Raw genomic sequence first — 23,583 nt, 5'->3', positions numbered from 1 at the left:
AGCCCGCGCACCGGGCGTCGACGCGGGAGCGGGCCGGCGCGCGGCCGACCCTGCACACGATCACATAGCGGAGCCGAGCAGGGCAGAGGAGGGCAGGGCAGAGCAGAGCAGAGCAGAGCAGAGCAGGACGGGGCGGGGCGGCGGCGAAATGCGAGCCCAGCCGTCGCCGTCCAGCGCCGCCGGCTCGCTGACTAGTATCCTGTCATAGGGGACGGCCGACGACGCGGCTCGCCACCGCCGCGACCGCGCAAACCGAACCGGGGCCGGCCGCCGCCGTCGCCGAAAAGCACTGCACAGAACACATGGAAGCACTGGTTCGGCTAGCGCTGGGTGTCAATCTGTCGGTCTGTCGGTTGACGAAGATGCACGCACTCTCGCACGCTCACGCACACGCACTGCTGCCCGCACTTCCCTCCTGTCCACTCCATTCGAAGACCTAAATGTTCGCGTCCGCTCTGCACCGGTCGCAAGTCAAATATCCATATAGCTTTCCATCACTGGCGGCGGGCCGGGCGCACTGCCGTCCGGGGCTGGTGCCCATGGCGGCCGCGCCGCGGCGCCACCGTCGCTCCGCGATATCACTGCCGCCCCACCGCCGGCTAGTTGTATTTCAGCGTGTGCGACTCGATGGGCTGCGCCGAGTCGTACAGCGTGTCCGAGTCCTGCGTCGGCTCGCCCTGCAGGTGGCACGGGTTCCGCAGACCGCGCGCGCCGCAGTCGCAGAAGAATCTGTCGGCACCGGTCGCGCCGCTCACACACCAGACACGTGGGGGTGCTGGGACAGCGCTCGCTCCACTGGTGGGCAGCGGAACAACGCAAACGAACTTCTTCCTACAGCTTAAGGGCACGCAGCAATGACACTCCAAAGGATGTCACCTAGCCACGTCTGCGCAGCAATGCAGCAGGAGCTGAAATTCCTCCAACACCTATTAGTTGACAAGCGACGCTGAAGTACATTGCGAAACGAAGGGCTTCTTTTTAGAGTTACGAACGATTCGTACAAAATAAAACGTAGAATGAGCAAATTCAACATCGAAGGCAACAAGCATGGCCAAGGCAAGCAGCTACCCTTCTGACCAAGGACACATTACCACAGATTCAATTGAAGTTTTTTTTGACACACCAAGGCTCGAAACAAGGCACACAACTCAGCACCTGAAAATCAACATGTACACTACGCCGTGCAGGGAGCGAAATGTCTCCCATACGTGTTACTAGGCGGTACAAAGCTTCGCCACCCACACACATACACACACATCACGAGCCAGCCACACGGCGTTGGGTCGGCTTCTCGCGGCGGGGCAAGGTCTCCGATCCGAGTCCAGTGACCTAGGTCAGCTGACCTAAGGCTGGCACCCCACCAGCCAGACGACACAGCAGCCACAGGGAGCTGTCCCTGAACCAACCGGCCCACCCGCCGCAGGGGGCTGTCCCCGGCCCACCAGCCACAGGGGGCTGTCGCCGGCCCGCCCACCACAGGGGGCTGTAGCCGGCCCACCCGCCACAGGGGGCTGTCCCCGGCCCACCAGCCACAGGGGGCTGTCGCCGGCCCGCCCACCACAGGGGGCTGTCCCCGGCCCACCAGCCGCAGGGGGCTGTCCCCGGCCCACCAGCCACAGGGGGCTGTCGCCGGCCCGCCCACCACAGAGGCTGTAGCCGGCCCACCCGCCACAGGGGGCTGTCCCCGGCCCACCAGCCACAGGGGGCTGTAGCCGGCCCACCCACCACAGAGGCTGTAGCCGGCCCACCCGCCACAGGGGGCTGTCCATGACCCATCCGCCACAGGAGGCTGTAGCCGGCCCACCACCACAGGGGGCTTGTAGCCGGCCCACCCACCACAGGGGGCTGTAGCCGGCCCACCCACCACAGGGGGCTGTCCACGACCCACCCACCACAGGGGGCTGTAGCCGGCCCACCCGCCACAGGGGGCTGTAGCCGGCCCACCCACCACAGGGGGGCTGTCCATGACCCACCACCCACAGGGGGCTGTCCACGACCCAACCGCCACAGGGGGCTGTAGCCGGCCCACCCACCACAGGGGGCTGTAGCCGGCCCACCCACCACAGGGGACTGTAGCCGGCCCACCCGCCACAGGGGGCTGTAGCCGGCCCACCCGCCACAGGGGACTGTCCACGACCCACCCACCACAGGGGGCTGTAGCCGGCCCACCCGCCACAGGGGACTGTCCTCGGCCCGCTCGCCGCCACAAGAGGCGGCGGTGAGGCGCGGGGCGCGGGGCGCGCGGCTCACCTGTCGTGTCGGATGTACTCCACACTGTGGCCGGCGTGGCATATCTTGATGCAGTTGACGCAGATGGCGTTCTTGTCGGTGGTGTTGCACGTTTTGCACCGGTAGAAGTCGTGCATCGGGAAGGAGGTGTTGCTGGAGATCTTGTACAGGCACTGGCCCGCCTCGATCGCCTTCTCCACCATGTTCTGGTTGTCGAAGATCTTGTTGCCTGCGGAGGGGGTGAACATGGCGTCAGTGCCTGAGGCTTCCGCCGCAGAGCTTCGTCCGACTATTCCGTGACCTTCAATAGGTCCCCGAATGTAACCCAAATTGTCATTATGGACACCTCGGTTCACCGGCATCACATCCCCGTTCAAACTTTACCTGTACGACGTTCGAACGGTTCTCAGCTACGTGGCGACAGCTTCTGGTAACCGAACAGCGCCGTCAAACAAACAGCTTTTGTTCCGTCAGGCAGTCGTGAACTCATGACTGATACGAGAGGGCACCGCCCATATGAAGGCTGCCACCTTCCCGTGGCTGAAGCTCCCTCAAGTGACGTCACCCCGCTGGCAGCAGAACCGGCCGCCATCCAAAACGCGGGACCTTTCAAAAATCCTAAACGCTCGCGGCCATGTAAAACCTTTCGCAATCCAGGCCCATTATGACAGACAACGCCCGTGAATATCGGGCTTTACGACTCACTCAGCTCCTGAGGCCATATGGCAGACAGCGCCCAGCGAATCCAGCCCACCAATCGACGACCACCCCACCGCACACCCCAGCAACTGGTCGTCACAATTGGAACTCACCGCGCACATACCCCACCGGCCGTTTCCCGCCCCCCTCGCCCCCAGCCCGACCCCATCCGACCGGGCACCGCCTCCCGCAGCGCACCTTTCATGGTGGGCGTGACGCCCGTGGCTAGGCAGAGGCCACCGAAGCGGTTGTTGAAGATCTTGTTCTGCTCGAGCGTGGCCGTGGCGCGGTTGGTGATCTCGATGCCGGCGGCCATGCCGTCGAAGATGAGGTTGCGCCGCAGGATCGGGTGCGAGTCGTTGGACACCAGCACGCCCGCCTGCACGTTCCGGAAGATCTCGTTCTCCTCCAGGACGCCTGCCGAACGGACGGGCCTGGCGTCAGCGGAGCGCACGAGGCCGCGCTCAGTGGGGGCCGCGTCACAGGCAGCGATGTTCTACCGTGTTGTCTCAAGCCGATTACCTCACCAGTCTCCAGTCACGTCCACAAAGTGACGCAGCTGAAATGAAACAGCCAAAAAAGCGAAACAAAGAGCATCATTGCGCCCCAGTGATCCGATTCTTATCTTCGAACGTAATGAGGTAAACGTACGTAGCCGAAGTGAGACTCCTTCATACGCTACGGGTGTACCGCTCTGAGTCAGCAGTAACGACTGAAGCGGCTTCTGACAGCCGATCTCGTCCGGTTAAAAGCGACTGGCGGAAACCTCGCGTGGTAAAAACTGACAGAATAAAGTGCAACTCAAGTAGAAAGTGCAAACAAGAACGTGACAGCAGCTAGTTGTACGTGGCTGGAACGCCAGTCCTGGTGCCTCTGCAACCCTTGCTAGCCCGGGCCTAAGGAAGCCCCAGACGAAACCTCGACGACCGAGAGCTAAAACCGACAACCGAACCCGAAGCTAACCGCACCGAAAACCCGACGCCCCCCCCCCCCCCCCCCCGCCACTGGCAGCCTCTCCGACCGGGCCGGGGCACTGACCCTTGCCGCGCTGGAAGATGCAGATGCCGCCCTCGCGGCCGTCGTAGATCTTGTTGCGGCGCAGCGTAGGGTTGCTGCCCGTCTTGATCCACACGCCGGCCATGGCGTTGTCGAAGATCTCGTTCTGCTCCAGCTCGCCGATGCCGTAGTTGTAGACCAGGACGCCGCCGTTCTGGCCGCCCCAGATCTTGTTGCGCCGGATGATGGGGTTGCTGCCCGTGCGGATCTGCACGCCCGAGTACAGGTGGTTGAAGATCTCGTTGTCCTCCAGCTGCCCGTGGCCGTTGTCGTAGAAGTAGACGCCGACCTGCCGGGGAGGGGAGAGGGGGGGGGGGGGGAGGGGCGTCAGACCAGAACGGTTCGCAGCTCCCGTCACCTCCCGCACACCACAAGCCACGCTCATCTCACCGACCCTCAACGCAAACTGCTGCGGCGCGTCCCGCGAGCGCCCAAGAGCAGAGGCTGTCACACGCAACGGTCCGTGTACCTGTCCGAGCAGAGACCAGAAACGCACTGGTACAAAAACCACCGCACGCAAAAATCTCAAATCACGGACCAGCTTGCCGCAGCACCGCACGTCGGCGGAGAACGCCACCACCAGCGCCACACACACCCTGCCTGCTAGCTCTGAGCTTACTCTCCCCCCCCCCCCCCCCCCCCACCAGCTTTGAACCAGCTTTTCCCTCCCCGCCGACTTTGGACGACTCCCCGCCAGCTTTAGACCACTATTCCCCTCCCCGCCAGCTTCGAACCGCCCTCGCCCTCCCCACCACCCCCGGACCCCCCCCCCCCCCCCTTCCCTCCCTCTCGCTGCCAGAGGCGGCGGCACACTGACCTGCTTTCCCGAGTGGATGCGGTTCCGGCGCAGCACCGGGGCGCTGCCGTGTGGTGATCCACACGCCGGCCAGCTTGTTGCTGAACACCTCATTCTCCTCGACCAGGCCCTGGCCGCGCTAGTGCACGTAGATGCCGCCGTGCTCGCCGTGGTGGATGCGGTTGTGGCGCACGATCGGGTTGGCTGTTGGTGCGGATCTGGATGCCGGCAGTTGGTTGCCTGGCGACAGGAGGGGGAGACACGCGATGACGCCGGCGATGCGAGGGCCGCGGCGCTCGGAAGGGCGCGGGCGCCTCAGAGGAACCGCACTCGGAGGGGCGCGCGCTCGGAAGGCGCGGCGCTCATAGGACGCGGCACTCTGAGGACGCGGCGCTCGGAGGGCGCGGCGCTCAGAGGACGCGGCACTCGGAGGACGCGGCGCTCGGAAGGCGCGGCGCTCGGAGGGCGCGGCGCTCGGAGGGCGCGGCGCTCGGAGGGCGCGGCGCTCGGAGGACGCGGCACTCGGAGGGCGCGGCGCTCAGAGGACGCTGCACTCGGAGGGCGCGGCGCTCAGAGGACGCTGCACTCGGAGGACGCGGCAGCCCTGCACTGCAGTCGAGGCAGTGCCCTGCGCCTGCTGTCCGCTGTGTGGTTAGATGAAGGGCGGCGGCGGCGGGATGATTGCCGCTGAGCACGCGCAGCGACCGGGCTCAGACGTGGTACAGCAAGGCAGCCGACGGAGTACATCCCACCACTGGCCCGCTGGTGAGAACGGTTACAAGGACGTCGGCGGCAATCAGCTCCCTGGCAACAGAGACAGCACGGGCGCGACCGAATCGTAGCTGGATCGGGCAGCCACTCGGCACATGCCCCCCGCCCAGGCCATGAACACGAGAGACACACGTCTTTAAGACCGGCGGATGGTCCCGCTCCGTTCACACACGGCTCCGACATGTACCGCGCCGGGTATCCTGCCACCATTCCTCGTCGGTGTGTATAACAGTGTGAGGGAAGCACGCCTACACCTGGCACCACAAGAGGCGTTATTGTCCGTGGGGAGTGGCGGCACGCGCGTTTGGACGCCCAGCTTTCGAGATTTTGCATTTATCAATCACCAAGTAAGCAACAAGAAAGTTTCTTTCTACCCATACTTTTCAGCGTCATTGGGTACACCATTTTTATGCGCTGTTGCTTTTCGGCGTCATTGATTACACCGCACTCGGCTGCTGAGGTTATATGGCGTCACCTGCCTCTCACCCTGGTGGGAAGGGGGGGGGGGGGGAACCACGGGGAAGCGAACTCGTACATCTAGGTTCCCAGACGAGCAGTGGTTAACACAGACGCGTTCACCACGACACAATCGGCACTTGCAAACCCTGAGCATCTGCCCAAATTAGAGCGCTCACTATTAAACAGCTGTCATACAGACTATCGCCGGTCACAAACAGCCAACCGTAGTGGTTGCCTGGCAACGACGACACATCACGCTAAACAAACCACTTAAAATACCAAACAGATGGACGACACGCCTGCCACGGCCCGTACCGTAAATGTTGTTGTGCTCGATGAGTCCGCGGCCGTCGCCGAAGATGTACACGCCGCCCTGCTGGCCGTTGTAGATCTCGTTCTTGCGGATGGTCGGGTTGCTATTGGCCGTGATCCAGACGCCGGCGTAAGCGTTCGAGTGGATGCGGTTCTCGAGGAACTGGCCGAGCCCGTTCTCGTGCACGTAGATGCCGCCCGTCTGGCCGTGGTGGATGTCGCAGCGCACCACCGTCGGGTTGGCGCCCGCCTTCACCTCGAAGCCGGCGATCCGGTTGGCGTGGATGTCGTTCGCCTCGAAGTAGCCCTGGCCGGAGCCGAGCGGAGACGGTCAAAACGGTGCGCGAAGAGGAGGCAGGTCGGGTCGTGGCATGGATGGAGCGAGAGGTGTACGCAGTGTGAATTGATAGGGCTCGCGGCGAGGCATGTGGCACACCAATCAGCAAGTCTGGGGAAACTTTTTGCCGGGAAGTTAATCCACAGATGCAAACATGCATGCCCATATCTGCCGGACGTCAGCAAAGTTTCATCAAAAATATCGGATAGGTATAATGACCTCCACGGCTACGTCATCTTCCCACGGTTGTGCGCTACCGTTTGCGGATATTTCGGCAACTAGTTGACTTTTTGATTGACAGGAAGGCTCGCTTCATTCGCGGGAACACTCCACATGCAATGCTCAGCAATCGGTAGCATTGTGACCGAAAACCAATGAATATCCGCTACGAGGATGGGGCTCCCCGCGCACGCGGCGCCTTCAACATCAAGCCCGGCCACCGTTACGTCCGCCACGGAGCGTCATTTCGTGCAGCAGCGAGCACCCTTGCGGTATGAACACACACAAATACACTCAAACGACATCGCACGCTATCCACCGGACGCAGGCCGCGGCGCCCGCCCCCGTCCCCCCCCCCCCCCCCGGGGGGGGGGGGGGGGGGCAGCCCGCGTCCGGACAGCGGCCTCACCTGTCCGTTGTTGAACGTGAAGATGCCCACGTCGCGACCGTGGTGGATGTGGTTGCGCCGCATCACCGGGTTGGCGTGGTTCTTCACCCAGATGCCGGCCAGCGCGTTGCGGCTGATCTCGTTGTCCTCGTAGACGCCCTGCGCGTGGTCGGTGATGTAGAGGCCGACGTTCTCGCAGTCGGAGATGTCGCAGTGGCGCACTGTCGGCTCGGCGCGGCCGCCGCTGACGCAGACGGCCGCACCCACCACCGAGCTGCTGCGCACCACGCAGTGGTCCACGGTCGGCGAGCACTGGTCGGCCGCCGGCGAGCAATGCTCAGACGACGGCGCCGCGTTCGCCACCACCTCCAGGCTGTAGTGCTTCACGTGCGACGAGTTGTTGTCGGGCACGAAGCGCAGCGTCACGTAGCCGACGTAGGCCTGGCGCGCGCCGCTGCCGAACTTGAGCGTCGACTCGTTCTCGCGCTCCAGGATCACCTGGTCGGCCACGGCGCCGGCCGCCGCGCCCACCAGCTGCACGTTCGACTGGATGACGAGCGTCTGGTGGGTGTAAGTGCCCGTGTGCACGAACACGAGCGGGTTGGCAGGCGCGCCCGGCCGCTCGCAGTGCTCCACGGCCGCCTGCACGCTCTCGATGTACACCACGTTGGAGGAGCGGGCGCGGCCGGGCGCCGGCGGCGGCGGCTCGCGCTCCTCCCAGCCCGGCCGCACGTGCACGCCGTAGCACAGCTGGCGGAAGCTCTCCTTCCAGGGGTTCTCCAGGTCGCTGTCCTCGGCTGAGACGAACTCAAACTCGCACGGCGCCGGGTGCAGCAGCGGCCGGTCATACTCGAACACGTTCTGATACAGGGTTTTCCTGCAAGGGGGCCAAGGCCACGTTGATCAGCGGCACACGCCCGACCTGTGCAGCTCCCGCATGACTCTGAACTCTGCGGCGACGGTCGCCACAGCTCACAGTCTAAAGTAATGTCGGTCGCAAACGAAACACGGATAAAAGTACACTTTCGTAGCTCATTCAAACCTCTAACTTCACCCAATATATACCAAGATCCTGATACCAATCGAATGAAGACGAATGGCTTTACCCGATGACAGGCATGCACGATATTGGGCTTGGAAACTCAACGACAGCTTCCGCAAGCGCAACGCAACTGCGCACTCACCAAAGGCCCAAGTCATTGGCGATTTTGTAGAATCGCCGGCACACCTGCGCCGACCGACACAGGTCGAACTCGCGCAGATACGAGAATATGGTGACCAGCACCTCGTCCGGCAGCTCGAACAGCAGATACTGGGCGGCCACGCTGTCTTCAGTCGACACTGCAAGCCACGCGCACACGCGGTAGGGTCACCCCACTGTGATCGTCCGCAAGGTCTCACAACACGTGTCATTGGCAAGCGAAGGAAATAGTTGAGATGACTGCTTTTAGGGGCGGACAGAGTACGACGGTGGCTGTATTCGTGGAGCAGGCGCGAAAAAATAATTGCCCACAAAGGCGGACAAGAGTTACAGAAAATCGCCACGCGTAACAATAGATGTCCATTCGAAAACAAGCTGGTGCAGTGCTCCTAAATGTCTAGTAACCTGCGACGAACAGCAACTCCCCAATTAGCTACATGGCTTCCGGTGCGTCAACTCGCGACTTTACAAATTCGCTATAAAGTTTGGCGATTCGGAACAATGTTGCCACATTATGGCCAAGTGCATTTCATCTAGTTGCTTGTGCTGCCGCAGCAAAAGTGACCAATGCTGCACAACATCAGTTAAACCCACACTTCAACAAAGCAACAAGACACCCCGGCCGCCACTATCACCGCCGGCGTGCGGCGGTACGTACGGTCAGCGATGGAGCCCTTGCGCGGTCGCTTGCGGTATGGCAGGAGGGTGGGGTCGCGACTGGCGGCGCCGCACGACGGCGTGCACGCGCCGCTGGGGCCGGGCGTGGGGGAGCGGTGGCGCAGGTGGTAGGCGGCTGCCGCCGACGAGCCGGCCAGGGACAGGTCCTCGCCCGTCGGGTCGTAGCTGCTGTCGTCTGCCGGCGGCGGGGGACGGGGTCAGTCGCCGCGCCAGCGCACGGCACCGCCGCACCGGCCGCCGCCGGTCCGCGCGGCTCCCGACAATCCCGTGCACACGATCACGACACGCCGATGATGATGACAATGATGATTTGGGGTTTTAGGGCGCGTCGATATCGAAGGTCATGTTGCGCCAATAACGGCTTCTTACGGCTGTGTCATGTTTTAACTAGCAAGGAGCGAATAAAGCTGAGCACATAATGCCCCTTAGAAATAAGAAGACACGCCAACAGAGCGTCGCGGACGCGCCGACGGAGGGCAGACGACGGGCTCCGCCGTCTACCCTCGGTAGACATCGGCGTGTCGGCGTCTGACTCCCTGTCTGCTTTCGGCGCTTCTGCGCCTCTCCAACCCGACCGCCATCAAAACGACTCCCAGCCGAGCACACTGGTCAGCGACGCCTCGGCCCGGCGCCCAGCGCGCTGCCGGCCGGACTCACCGTCTGTGGAGTTGTGACGCGGCTGCCGGCGGCCCGGGTAGGCCACCAGGTGGCCGCTGGGCCCCGGCGGCGGCGACTTGCAGTTGCGCAGCCGGTACGGGCCGAGGTGGCCGCCGGCGGGCGCCGCCGGCATCAGCGGGTTGGTCAGGTCCAGGATCATCTGTTCGCCGATGGAGAGGAACGGCAGCGCCTCCAGGTCCGGCACGCAGCTCGGCTCCACTGCCGGCCGACACGCGCGCGCTGTCAGTCGGGGCGCACGCCACGCCATCGGGCGGCTGAGGCGCCGCCAGGTCAGGCGGCCATCGGCGCGCCAGAGCGCTGTGCAGGCAGCCTATTTTGACAGCGGACGCGTGGGCGGCTAACGTTGGAGAATCAGAGCCAACTGACGGCAGAACGATGGCGCCGCACCACACGGCACCAATGGACGTTGAAACGTAAAACGACCAAACACTCGCTTCGTGTCGCCACCCTGTGCAGCCAATTTATTTTTACAGATATAATCCGAGCTTTTTGAATGGATGAATTACCGGGATCGGAGCTCACGCTAAGCATTGCTTGTTGCGTGGACCCTGACCCCTGCCCTCCGATCGCGCAATTCCAGGTCAACGGCAAAATTTGGTAGCGAAAGTTTAATGTGCCCCAATGGTCAGCACGGTCCGTCCTGCCCTCTGACGTCACCTGACCTTTATCAAGGCCGGTGCCATCGATACGTACGCCATACCTGTCAAGGGCAAATACTGAGCACCTAACGCGACCCGAACCCACCCAGCCACGGGTGGGTGGATCGGAAGGCAGGTGCTCTACACAACTGAACCATTGAGACAGACTAATTGACTGGGTAGATAGTTCGCAAGTGCTGCCCGGCATCGTTTTCAAGTAACACCCGTACGAGTCATCAAATACGCTGTAGAAACATGACACCTGATAATTATTTTCACAGAACGCGGTAAGCTAGTGATAATTTGAGTTGCGATATAGCAAAAAAACAACAATGGAATCTGTTTACCATGAAACAAAAATATTGGAATGTGCCAGCCCACCACAGATATCCCATTGAGTGCACTTACGGTGGTGCAGCCGCGTATGAAGAAACAACGACCAAGCTTTCAACAACACCATATTCTGAATGTTCACTGACAAAATGACACCTGCTTGCACACCGAAGGGCAATATACAATTCACAGCACAATAATGGGATGGGCCACGTGATCGCATGTGGATAAACGCGATGGACTTCTCACAAGGCAAACCAATTCCCGATGTATTCGTTAACGTTCCACGGCGATGACTCTTGGCAACAAAAGCCAACGGGGTAATATTTGTGTGCGGCCGCAGCAACTGAGGTAGCTGCTGGTGTAGCAGGATAAGCAGAACAGAAATGGGAAAATAAGCTTGACACACGGAGTGTAAAAGGCAAGCTGTTAACGGCTACTGATCAGACGCGCAGTCCACGCCAAAACCATGGCGAAATGCAACGATCTTCTGACCGTCTCTTTTTGCGTGACGCCTGAAGCAGTAGATGACACGCGGCGAAACAACGCCTTCAGACTGCCGGGCGTCGTACCACAGTCGCCATCGTCTGTCATTGTAACGAGGGTCCCAGAAAGCCAACAGAGCTCACAAGGGCAGAGCGCACGGACCAGCTGCACGTGAGGGACACAGATCGCTTAACGTACGCGCGTCCGGGCCTCAGGTCGGACGGTGCACGTGACCCGGGCGCGCGACGCCGCCGGCGGCCAGCGAGCCGCAGAGCCGCGAGCCGCGCAGCCTGCCGACGGCCCGCGAGCCCGCGAGCCGCGCAGCCGCGCAGCCTGCCGACGGCGCCAGCCACTGAGCGCGCCATCTCTCGGGCGCGAGCGGCCGCTGCCCGCCGCCAGGCTGCGACGGCCCAGCAAGCGGACAGGTGTCCCGACCGGCGTGGGTGCCGCCTGTCTATCGACCGGCCGATGCGCCAAAGCAACAATTTGTTCACCTGTCAGCTCCATGACAGCGAACGGAGCCCGCAACAAATGCTTTAGACACTTGTGCTATCACGACGGGACAATCGTAGTGTGGACCGCACGGCAACCAAGCTGCAGTGCCCGTGCATGATATAATCGTCAAATGCCTATCTTCATCCGACTTACGGCTGTGCCAATACTGGGCCGGGATGCGAGCAGTAACTCGATGTTATTAAAACCCTTTCTAAATATACCCGCTGTACCCGTCAATCGAATAACTGTTGGGTTACACATAACACCATCAGTGCCCGCTGCGCTCCAATAAAACCAATACCCATCTTTAAATGTTTTCCCTTTTCCGTGTCGTGTTGCGTGTTAACTGGCTCAATAGCCTGAAGCGTTGACAGTCAGCCAAGAGCATCACGGGGAGCCTCAGCAGGCGAAGTGGTCGAGATCGCACCAGTTGCCAATGATCAGGAAGTGTCCCATTTCAAGGCTTAGAGCTAAGAATATGTAAGTGAGCGACCCGCTCTCACGACGACGACACAAGCGTTACAGTAGTCTCAGCAACACAAGGGGGACGTCATACACAGAGCGCAGGAACTACACCCGTGTAGCTGTCATGATACAGGGTTTCTCAGTTAATTCCTCTGACTATTACATTCGAGGTCCGTTCAAAGCTTGACCGGAAACCAGCCATTGGCCGCTTTCCGGCCGACCGCAGGCACGTCAAGCCGGCGGACAGCACCGAAATATTTATTAAAATAGTTATAATATCAATAGGAAGCATACTTAATGAAATATAAAGCGTGCCGGCCGGCCACACTAAGACCACTTGGCGTTTTGTAGAGCGTGCACCGCGTCACTGCCCTCACGACTTTAATTACTTTGGTTTGGGGAGGCCTGACACTGGCCCGTAAAACTGGCCCAACCAGGCGGATCCATGACGTTCGCTCCAGGCCAAACTACATTCGCGCAAAGTGCTTTTCGCGGTTAGGAGTTTTTACGCTTCCTCGTACGTGAAACTGAGGAGAGCTTTGTTCTGTGCAACGCGGCATGCCAGGTATCTGCAAGAAAGCCCCCAGCCCTAGTTTTTTGGCGATACGGTTGAAATTTTTTCATCATCATATGACAACATCCAACTTTAAAAATGTGGCAAGATGCGACTAAGCGACGTAATCAATGAAATTACACATGAAATATTTAACCTTCAATTCATGGCAAGGTGCTGGGTAAACGACGCAACAAGGAAAAATTGGTTATCTTGGCAACTAGACTCGCGACAAGGCATTAGTGGCCATAAACGCTGCTTGAAATGTCTAGCTCCAACAATATAGCCGATGCTTGCTTGATAACATTGCATAACCAGCCCCTCCTGGAATACTGACTGTGTCAGTGCAAGAACTGCAAAGACAACTACACACTACAGAAAAAATCCTGATCGCACAGCTCGTACGAAAATGCCTGAAAAAGGCAAAATGCCCGAAAATATACAAGATTTCACCTGCTTCTCGTCGCCGAAAATGACACCAAGCTACAATCTGTAGTTCGCCATGACACCAGCTCTTGAAGAGTTGGTGGCTGGGGCTGGCTGGTCATGTTCAGCACCCCTGATGGCTCCAGCAAGAGCTGCTCGACCCACCACCTTGGGGCTGGCTGGTCATGTTCAGCACCCCTCATGGCTCCAGCAAGAGCTGCTCGACCCCGCCACCCTTGTTTGAGATACACCAGTCTGGCCCCAGACAGTGTGACTCACTGTGCTGCTGCTAAAGAAGACCCAGTACAACCAGGTACATGCTCTTTTATCTGCAACCATTATTCCTTTGCTTCTGTTGTCATCCAATGCAGCATATTAATTGATTTAATCATAGTCCTTTGCTTCTGTTTCCATCCAATGCAGCATATCAACTGATATAATCATAATGCAATGGAAGCATCAGTCATGCTTGCTCTGGCTCACTGCTTTAATTGTACTTGCCTTGGTTTGCAAAAATCGATAATATTTCTACAATGACAATGTTGGAAGAGACAGGTTGTAATGTAGATGATCAATAGTCAAAAATCAAGTGTCCTGCCATTATAATCTCCACTTGACTTTCAGGCCAGAAAATCTTTGCACCAAGCGCCGCACCAAAGCATTGCAACCAAAAGGCGAATAAATATTTGCACTATGGTTTTGCCAACATGGCAATACTGAATCGAATTTGGAAAAATAGTATGGAGCAGTAAATAGGGCAGAGACAGCAGAATGTATGTTACTCAGTGGTAGAAGGCTGAGTCATGGAAAACCCTACTATTTAAAGGTCCAAGAATGGATTAAGGCCACTATGAGCAATCCTGTTGGGGAAAGATGATGAAAATATGGTCTTGTAACAAGATTAAAAACAAATCAGACATAATGAGTCCCACCAAACACTAGCCTCCATTACATAAGAACACAGCAATTAAATGAGGCATCAAACAATCAACAATGAATGTATCATGAGTACTCAAAACCTGCAAGGCAGTGTTCATCCTCATCAGTGAAAATCTTAAACACAAATTAAGATTAGGACTAAGGTGCATGAAAGGGAATAAAGATTTGCAATCTGTGCACACTCTGCCAATACAATGGTGCCAAAAATATCATGCAAGCTTCAATATCCCAAAACACAATACTGTGATAAAGGCTGCTTGAAACTGGTAGCAGAGCCAAACCATATCCACAGGCCACACTAACCACAAGGGTAGAAGCACACATGCCAAGAACATCAGTGAAAACACCCAGGCCCTTGTGTACAGCAACCAATACCTGGTGCATTGAATGACAGTTTTTTACTGTACAAACTCATGCTTAAAAAAACCTTGGCATAAGGACTTCCGTGCTTAAATCAGGAATATACAGCATTTAGTATAAAAGTTGCATGCCTGCCAAACTAGCAGAAATTACATAAGTCAATTTCAGCAGTTTTTGAAGGGATTGCTCCACATTTGCATGGGTTTGGATCCAACAGGCCAATTTGGAGATCATGCAGCGCTGTTCACAACCCTTGCCTTTTTAATACCTCAAACCCTTTAGTTTCAGAGCTACACACCCACAAAAATGTGTGGCATACCTCAAAGCCCTGCAGGCATGCATGCCACTTAAGCAATACCATTTAAATCCCACTATCCCATACACCATGCAGCATTTGATGTAGCAAGTAGATAGTCTTTTCCACATCAACTTATACCATTAGTCATAGGCGGCTTATTTCATCATATCTGATGTTTGCTTCAAAATCTAAAAGAAAGGAACACTCCCTCCTAAATGTCCTAGCATGCAATGCCAGAGGTGGAACTTCCACACAGAGCAGTAGCAATTTCCATGGCACATTAATGCAATTTTGCTGACACCATATGGCGGCGTCCACATGTTCGGATGGGGATTTCTCCCGTCATGTGGAAAACACTGACTTGGTACCTGACTGAAGGTGTGCCCTCTACATGTTAACATGGCACTGCCCATTACAGTCAATGATACCCAATAAAGAGATGATAATGGCCAGCCCCACTCACCCTGAAGAGGGCAGCAACCACGCCAACCAAGGCGCACCAGAAGACTGACACAAAGTGATCCATTAATGGGTCCAGTGGCCACAGTTCTAACCACAGCTGGGTATCTACCTTGGTTTTTAAGTTAGCTTTGGTACAATGCTTCATCATTAGTGTTGCATTTTGCCAAAGTTTTGAATAGGGAGACCATCTCATCTGCCCCTTTACCCCCCAACAATCTGCCACTCACTTGATCAGTGAAAGCCCCCCAAAAAACTTTTGCCAACAGTCTTCAGAAAACTGAGCAGGCAGAAGGAAGCTTGAGCCAATATTCCAGCACTATCTGCAATGTAACAGCACAAACATGTTGTGTGATGGGGAGATGAAAAACCAATGACTGCAACCAGCAAAGTTCCTAGCAACACAACCATGTCATTTTCCTTGAAATCTAGTCCCATCATCCATATTATAACAATCTGAAATGCCACCATTTAGCATGAAGTGAACATGCCATGGGAAAGTGGGCCATCACGGGCTATGCAACATTCAGATTAGCAGGCACATCATGTTTCCAGGCACTGCCACTGGGGAGGCAAGCCTGATGGCCAGGTGTGTGAGGATCTGGATGATATTGTCCCCTCTTAATTTATGAAACTATTGGTAAAAGTGTCAGTGTGCCATTGGAGCTTTATGACACCCTCAGCTGGTGAAGCTATGGGATGTTACCTGCTCTCTTACCATGGCAGGAAGAGCCATCACTGCTGGGCACAACAAATTGTACCCCTGGTTTATCAGACATGCAGCTACATCAGGTATGCGCTAGTACTTCAACAGCCCCTCCATCTTCATGCCACTCATGCATGCTACCATGCCTTCCACCAGTGAGTCAACATTCAATGACTGGGAAGGATCTTTGACAACTGGGAGGGGTGGGTGGGGGGGGGGGGGGGGGGTCTGCCTTCCCCCACAAACATACAGCTGATAGCTGACCATTAATAATGAGTACATCTCTCCCTCTCTCTACATACGCATGGTTCTCTCCATATATAAGTTCTTTGAACACATCAAAAGATATGACAGAGTTATGACTACTATGACAACACAAAGGATGGCCTTTAAAAAGGGTGTGTGATATATATTGTCACTTCTCTTTTATTAAGTGCTAGCAACTCCAGTGGCCATAATGTCACCCATAGGCCATTGGATTTCATCCAGGGCCACAATGCAGGAGTCAACACTCAGACCATTCAGTCAGCCCTAATGCAGGAGTCAACACTCAAACCATTCAGTTGGCCCTAATGCAGGAGTCAACACTCAAACCATTCAGTCATTATGCCCCAAAGGATTGCCATTATGATTACTTGATGTTTCTCTACAATTACAGCCAAAAATATTTTAAGACAATGAAAGTATTTTTGGTAAACATTGGTTAACTTTGGTTTTTGGCTAAATTTTTGGTTAACACTCAAACCATCCAGTTGGCCCTAATGCAGGAGTAAACACTCAAACCATTCAGTCACTATGCCCCAAAGGATTGCCATTATGATTACTTGATGTTTTTCTACAATTACAGCCAAAAACATTTTAAGAGACAATGAAAGTATTTTTGGTTAACTCCTTACAAAAAGTAAGCCTACCCAGTTTATCTATTATCTACACATTACAATTCTTTTGACATCACACCTTGTGACACTCATAAATAGACACTGGATCATCTAATCTAGATTTTTTGACTCACGTCCTTATTGACAATATGTGGTCCTGGAAACTGTTTCAAATTGGATAATTAACTTCATCACCCAAAATAGAGCTTCGGCCTTTTGCTTTTACATGACAGAAATAGCCTGAGTATAACTCAACATGAGGCAGTCATCTCACATATTGAGACAGGTGCACACAAGCATTGCATGCTATTAAGATAACAAGATAATAAGATAACAAGCATTGCAAGATAACATGTGCATGTTATCCAATTCCAAGTGCTGAAGCCAGTTGGAATCATGGATCCAATTACGGTCCTGGCCTCTACAGAAAGCATCACAGCTGGATAAAGGTGTATATCTTGTGGGGTCAATTTGATGCCAAAGTTTTACTTGGGTCCATTACAGCAGCAAGGCTCCCCTTTTAGAGGTCCAGACTCTACAATATGCAGGTCTGTAACTGCTAACTCTACCACTGTTCCTATGAAGATAAACCTATGACAAGACATACTAAAAAGTATCCTAAAAACATGTCTCTGCACATAAAAGTGAATTAATGAGGGCATGCTTGCTAATCATATATGTCTGGGTCTGAGCCAGGCTGCAGACCATGGAAAATTTTGATCACATCTTGTCAGGTCATAGCTGGGTTATAGCTTCTATGTTGGGCAATTTCATCAATTTTTTGTGGCAGATATGATTTAATCAGAGTCTTGAGAGCACCATAAATTGAATCAAGACCCATAAAATTGATAAAATAACAAAAACTGACCAAATTTGAGTGATTATTTTTTTAAAGGTGAGGCTAACAAATCTGTCCAAGTGTGGCAACTTATGCAGCCCCTCTTACAGGACAGGATTCTCTCTGCCCCAAACATCTCATTGGCATGCTTGCCACGGTTTGCAGAGCACGGGTCCCTGTATTCCCACAAAATGTCTGACCATATTTTGAATTATCAGAAATAGGGCACTTGTTGTAAATTGTGAAACAATCTTATGTTCCTTAAATAGCTGATAAAGATGCATGGTTCAACTGTTGAAACATTATTCTGCATACTCAAGCCCGTGGAATGCATAAAAAATGATGCACTGGGAAGTATAATATTTGCCCACCTATCTTTGCCAAAGATCTCATAAATTTCCACAAAACTATACCAGAAAATAAAGAAAAATGGCCAACAAGTAGACAACAACAAGCGCGATGGTCTCAAAAACTTGCTGTGCCAACTTTAACTAGGTCAGCATTGTCTGCAAACAAAAGGCCTTGAGTCATTTAACTTAGATGCATGCAGTTTTTTCCCATCATGTTGAGCAAGTCACAAGTGTTTTCAGCAATAAGTGCTCCTGAATGTGATCTCCAAACAATCAAAAGCTGTTATTCGTCATATTCCCCATCTCACCTTCGTTCACGGTTCGGGGGCGCTTCGCTGATCTTCTTTTGGATCTGCGCACACTTCCCCTAAATAATTTCGTAGAACTAGACGACATCTTCTTCGCCTTAATATTCAGCAAGAAAACAGATATATCAGCGGCACTGGTCACCACACAGCGACTCGAAACAAAGCCTCCAGCACATCCTGTTTCCAAGAACACCCACTGTCCGCGCTGCGCCACCAATACGAGACAACAATAACACTAATAGCTGCGGCAGCAGCCGTGCGCCATTTTGTGATAGAGGACCAAGTAGCACTATCGAACAAAAACGTTGGGACCGATTTATGCCAGAAAATAAAGATCGAGCTTAAGTGATTAAAATGGGCATATCAGGTTGAATTACCCAAGCCCTAATTTTTGATATTTTTGTAAAGTAATGCTACCAATTTTGTCGATAATGCACAGACTGCTGCATCAGAGCGAGACGAATCTTTCGAAACGTTTCGTGATTGGTGAGCGTGGATGTAGGATACTTTACGGAAAGGGGGTTAACAAACTCATGGCTGTTATCATAGTTACGGTGATTTAATATTTTGTCACCGAAAGTATCCGTTCTGACACTTTTATCATGACCAATTTCCTCGGTGTTTTCACGTGGATCGGGGGAAGGGGACAAGCGCCAGCAGGATGTTACAGCGATGGCATGAAAAAATGAAGGGACGCAAAAGAAAATGCAGAAAATCTGTTTTTTAATGATCGTTTAGCTGCTGTAACTTGTGTGCAGCACCCTAGCGTGCCCTATGATGCAACGCGTACATAATATGCTAGCCTGATGTTTGATTGCGAGTATCGTCTCAAAAGCGCTTTGTTCGTATTACAAGCCGCCTCGTCATGTCAACGAATGTGCTTGTTGCCGCGTACGTGCGGGCGCGACGAGGTGGCGGCCCCCCGGCGTCGCATTCCTAACCCTGGTGTGTTAGTGCCCTCGATATGCATGTGTGGGGCACTGCCCCTGGTATCGTGTTCTAATTGCTCTCTGCTAGCTGTCATTGGGCCCCTCTATTGGGTGTTCTGTTTGTTGGGTAGCGCGTATTGATATTCCACACTTATCGCATCAGGTGGGACTCCAAGGTGCACGTGAGAAAACAATAACCCAACTATCCGGCTTGCAGGTGTAATGCTGCTCACATGTTGGATGCCTGAAGCATGAGCCAATAAATTCCTTAAAATACCTGATTTGATTCTCCAGTTTTGGCAGTACGCATGTGCTGTGTGCTGTCTGGGGTTGCAGCTCACTGTAATTTCGGTTCAAGGTTATCATTCTCCTTGTATCCACTGTGTGTTCCCATCTGCATATGAGGTCAAAGCACTGGTGTCCCTAGCAAGTCTTAAAAATTTGGTCTTGACTGGCGCCCTGATGCACAGGATGATATACAGGATGACACAGGACATTTCTGGTTAGGACAAGCACTACTTCAAAAACAGCCATAGGTGTTTGAAAGTACTTCTACACTGCCATTAGACTAAGTACTATTGTCAAAAGGTAGAGGGTTAAGTATTAGCAGCAATTTCTGAGTAAGATTGTTTGGGACAAATATGAAATGGGAAAATATTGTGGATATATACATATTTCACTCAAAATGTTTTTTCAGCCCATGTTATTCAATGTCTGCATCTTAGTGTTGGGTCAGAAGCCCACCTTATACAGTCTTCCCCTGTATGAGGTGGTCTTGTAACTTTTAAAGTAAGCTGTGAAGCCAGTTGCCCAAGCAATTAGGATATTTCTGCTTAGTTAAGTTGCTGTGCTGGGGTGACTGAAGATCATGTGTGCTTAGATAATGATCATCCTGAGTGTCACAAATCAGTATCCTAGCAAAAATGATCCTTTCAGTTTTGAGGTCTTTCCAAACATTGGGATCTATGGTCCGCATTTATTTATCTGGTTGGGCCCTCAAAAGCTTGCACTCATCATAAGTTCATTTGTTATGACTTATCTGTGCTGTAGTGTGCAGGTAAGTTTGTCATTTTATCTGCCCTGTGTCTAAACCTACATGATTTGGCAGCACTGAATGGTGCAGGCAGAAGAGCAGATCCAGTGTGTTGTCTGCTGGTACAAGGCCTGGAGCCCCGAGTGTCGACAGCAGCTGCTGGATTTTCTTGTGCTCCAGGCTGTCCCAGACAGTGTTGATTCTCTCCTTCAGGTCAGAGCAGACAGAAGTCATCTGACAAACACTGCTTGTTGCAGAAGGCGGGTGGCATGTGATTAAGAAACACAACTTGTGCAGGTTATCTGAAGGACAATAAAATGATGGTGGTGCTGGAAGTAATCCAAGTCCACCATCATCATAATAAAAAACATTGCCAAACATGCATGTCATGTGTCATTTATTTTGTTTGGTTTCACACCTAACTGTGGTGAACTGTGTTACAGAACTATATTTAAGAATTATGCTAAATCCACCATTGTTGTAACAAAATAGCTGCCAGATATAACTTTCAAGTGTCATGCAGCAAGCTATCTATCATTCTTTGGTTGTGTATTGCCATGGAGCAATGTATGGCAGTTTTGTTGTACCTCCAGGGTGTCAGCCAGCTCGGAGTCTCCTCTGAGCACTCCACGTTCCAGTGCCAGCTACGCCTGCTAGCACACTGGTTCAGCCAGTGGAGCGACACCGCCCGCAACCGGCTGCTCCAGCTGCTGGACATCGCCGACGCGCAGTTTATGCCGCAGTTCCGCGCGCGCACGACACGATGACGTCACACTCGGCCAGCTACAGCCAGCCAGAGCAGTTGAGCTTCGTCACCAACTGGTTCTCCACCTGGAGCAGCCTGCAGCGCGAGGACTTCGCGCCGGCGCTGGCGCAGAAGCTACAACCACGTCTCTACGTCAACGGTCTGATCGGCGGCTTGGAGCGGCTGGGCCGGCCGCCATCCATCTTCCAGTGCCAGGTGAAGCTCTTCCAGGAGTGGAGCGACGCGTGGACGGCCGAGCAGCGCGACCAGCTGCGCGCGCGCCTGGTGGCGGCGGACGCGGCGTTCGGTCGCCAGCTGGAGGCGGCGCTGGGTGAGGCCGATGGCCGCGAGAGTGGCGCCGACTCGGGCATGTCGGACGGCACGGCGCCGGACGCTGACGTCGACGCCGACGCCGACGCCGACGCCGACGCCGACGCCGAGCTGGCCACTGAGGACGCCAGCATCGACAGCCAGAGCAGCGAACTGACGCCCACCGAGATCTGAGGCGGCCCGAAAGAGGGCCGACGGCCGGCCGCCCCGGGCGAGGCTTGGGCGCGCCGGGCCGGGCTCGGCCACGCGGGCCGGGCTCGGCCGCGTCGGGCGGGGCTCGGCCGCGCCGGGCCAGGCTCGGCCGCGAGGTCTGCGGACGTGGCGCCCAGGCGCTCTCCGCCAAGACCGGACTGCGAGTTTGGACGTGAGATAACGGGACATTCCACCTTGCTGTACGCGTAGCGGCTCCGCAGGGGCTTCGCACAGTTTCCAAGCGATCAAATCTGTTATACATTGGCTGTTGTTAACTCTTGCCACTTGGGTTGTTTGGCTCAGCATTCGGGGCTAGTGCTTGCTCGAGCCGTAGTTTGCTCTCAGGCTCTCAGTTTAACTGGATGTGTTTCTACGCTGACAACAGGTGTCCAGCCCTCGAGGCACGCTCTCATGCAATAGAAACTCCGGTCCGTGGTACGGTTGGTACGCTGTATGCTGCATATCTGTTTTTTTGTTGCATATCGACGTTTGCCTGTTCGTGACTACGTCTTCTTACTGCATATCTACAATCCGCATTAAGCTGTATGAATTCATGCACAATAAGTAATAAGCTACTATTGGTTTCATTTAAGCCATTGTTATGAACGGGGTCAGTTTCTTCGCGCTTAGGCTGCACATTGCGGGTTATACCGTCCGCCTCAGGCGTCCACTGTTGACCTCATGACAAGGGACGTGAAAAGTGCGCCTCTTTCTGAATCTTCTCTTGTCTTTTCGTGGTTGAGCTGGGATACAGAGTTCGCAGTGTCGCTCACCGATCAGGACAGTGACGGGGCGTCCTGCGTGCTCACAACTCACCGTTGCTGACACCAGCAGCGGCCGCAGATCTTGCCCCTGTGGTGGCGAAGAGATTACGTACTCGTCTCTCGAGCACCGAGAACCTTTGAAGTGGCTTTGATGGGTGCAGGATGGGCGGCATTGTCGGCATGGATCATTGGCGGCCCGGGCTGTGTGCCGTCTCCCATGACACTGGAGTAACCTCTCCGTAGGTCTGGCGACAAAGTGGTGGAGGGGCCTCGACAGGCCCTTGTAGACAAGGACTGTTGGCTTTCTGTCATAGTTGATAGCCTCCCGCTCGACGGTGGCAGCGGTATGACATTATTTTGTACGACTTCGGTAGAATACACATCGCGACTGTTTGTGTTTGTGTTTGTGTTTGGGGGCGCTGCGCTCGACAGCCGGGGCGACAAACGAGCCGCAGCACCGGCGGCGTGCATGACGCCTGCATGAAGACGGCAGAATTGGTGGATTTGGTTGGCGGTGGATCAAGGTGCTTGTTGCTTCGGTGGATGCTATGTAGAGGTGAGTCCTATTTTAAGGGGTAAAATAGGACTCACCTGTGGCGCAGTCGGGCGAGGTTTGATGAAATGTTCTGTTATGAGGTGTTTTGAGTTCTGTTTCGAGTTCTGAGTTCTGCTCTGTTCTGTATTCTGGTTCTGAAGTTCTGAGGTGTCGCCCTTCATAGCGCCGTGGGTTAGGAGGCGTGGGAACACATGGGCAGACCCGGGGCCGAACGGCAATATTCCGGATGCGTAGCCTTGCCGGCGATGGATGAAGAGGGCCGGCCGGCGGTGATTGATTTAGGTTTCCCGACGACTGCGAGAAACAGGTACGGACGTGTCTGCCGACCTAGCGCCACACCGTCAGCCGCGATGGTGGAACACGTTACGCACGTAATGCGTGACGTTTCGCCGCTATATGACCTGACACCTTGAACTCTGTTAAGGAGATAATGAATGAAAGTCTGTGGAAAAGCAGCAGCATTCGACGTATGTGCAGTTGTGGATGTTGGAGACCTCCCTCTCCCCGCTCAACTTGCGCGAAGTGACCGGAATCTGGATGATATCTTCTGCTCTGATTTCGTTAAACTGCTCACAATGCATCATCGATCCTGGACCGGATGTGTAGTTTCCTATTCAGTGGGGGGCTCCAATCCCCCTTAATTTGAGAAAAAGTTTGGCTGAATTCGGGGAGGAACCCG

At 54.7% G+C, this 23,583-nt stretch overlaps 2 protein-coding genes across 11 annotated transcripts; one reads left to right on the top strand and one right to left on the bottom strand.

Annotated features, from left to right (window-relative positions):
- Positions 1-18,731, bottom strand: LOC119105837 (F-box only protein 11-like). The gene is given in 12 exon segments (XM_037229389.1): positions 1-729; positions 2,251-2,458; positions 3,127-3,345; positions 3,967-4,273; positions 4,802-4,849; positions 4,851-5,020; positions 6,326-6,629; positions 7,288-8,143; positions 8,451-8,607; positions 9,126-9,320; positions 9,803-10,021; positions 18,356-18,731. Coding segments are annotated over 12 exon segments (2,901 nt in total). The 5' UTR covers positions 18,444-18,731; the 3' UTR covers positions 1-599.
- A 496-nt stretch (positions 18,732-19,227) lies between these two features.
- LOC119111424 (uncharacterized protein C14orf119) lies at positions 19,228-22,741 on the top strand. 10 transcript variants are annotated; one of them, XM_037235263.1, is made up of 3 exons: positions 19,228-19,246; positions 20,393-20,530; positions 20,911-22,741. In XM_037235263.1, the coding sequence occupies exon 3, from the start codon at positions 21,081-21,083 to the stop codon at positions 21,564-21,566; it is 486 nt and encodes a 161-aa protein (XP_037091158.1). In that variant the 5' UTR covers positions 19,228-19,246; positions 20,393-20,530; positions 20,911-21,080; the 3' UTR covers positions 21,567-22,741. The 10 variants fall into 10 exon arrangements, with proteins under 10 accessions (XP_037091158.1, XP_037091187.1, XP_037091174.1 ...); XM_037235292.1 differs by having other exon boundaries at positions 19,236-19,300; positions 21,061-22,741; XM_037235279.1 differs by having other exon boundaries at positions 19,236-19,300; positions 20,956-22,741.
- The last annotated feature ends 842 nt before the right edge of the window (positions 22,742-23,583 follow it).

This window comes from Pollicipes pollicipes, unplaced genomic scaffold (assembly GCF_011947565.3).
Source record: "Pollicipes pollicipes isolate AB1234 unplaced genomic scaffold, Ppol_2.1 Scaffold_2555;HRSCAF=2994_pilon_pilon_pilon, whole genome shotgun sequence".
NCBI lineage: Eukaryota > Metazoa > Arthropoda > Thecostraca > Pollicipedomorpha > Pollicipedidae > Pollicipes > Pollicipes pollicipes.
The sequence above is the reverse complement of the archived record's forward strand: the minus strand, read 5'-3'. Positions and strand labels throughout refer to the sequence as shown.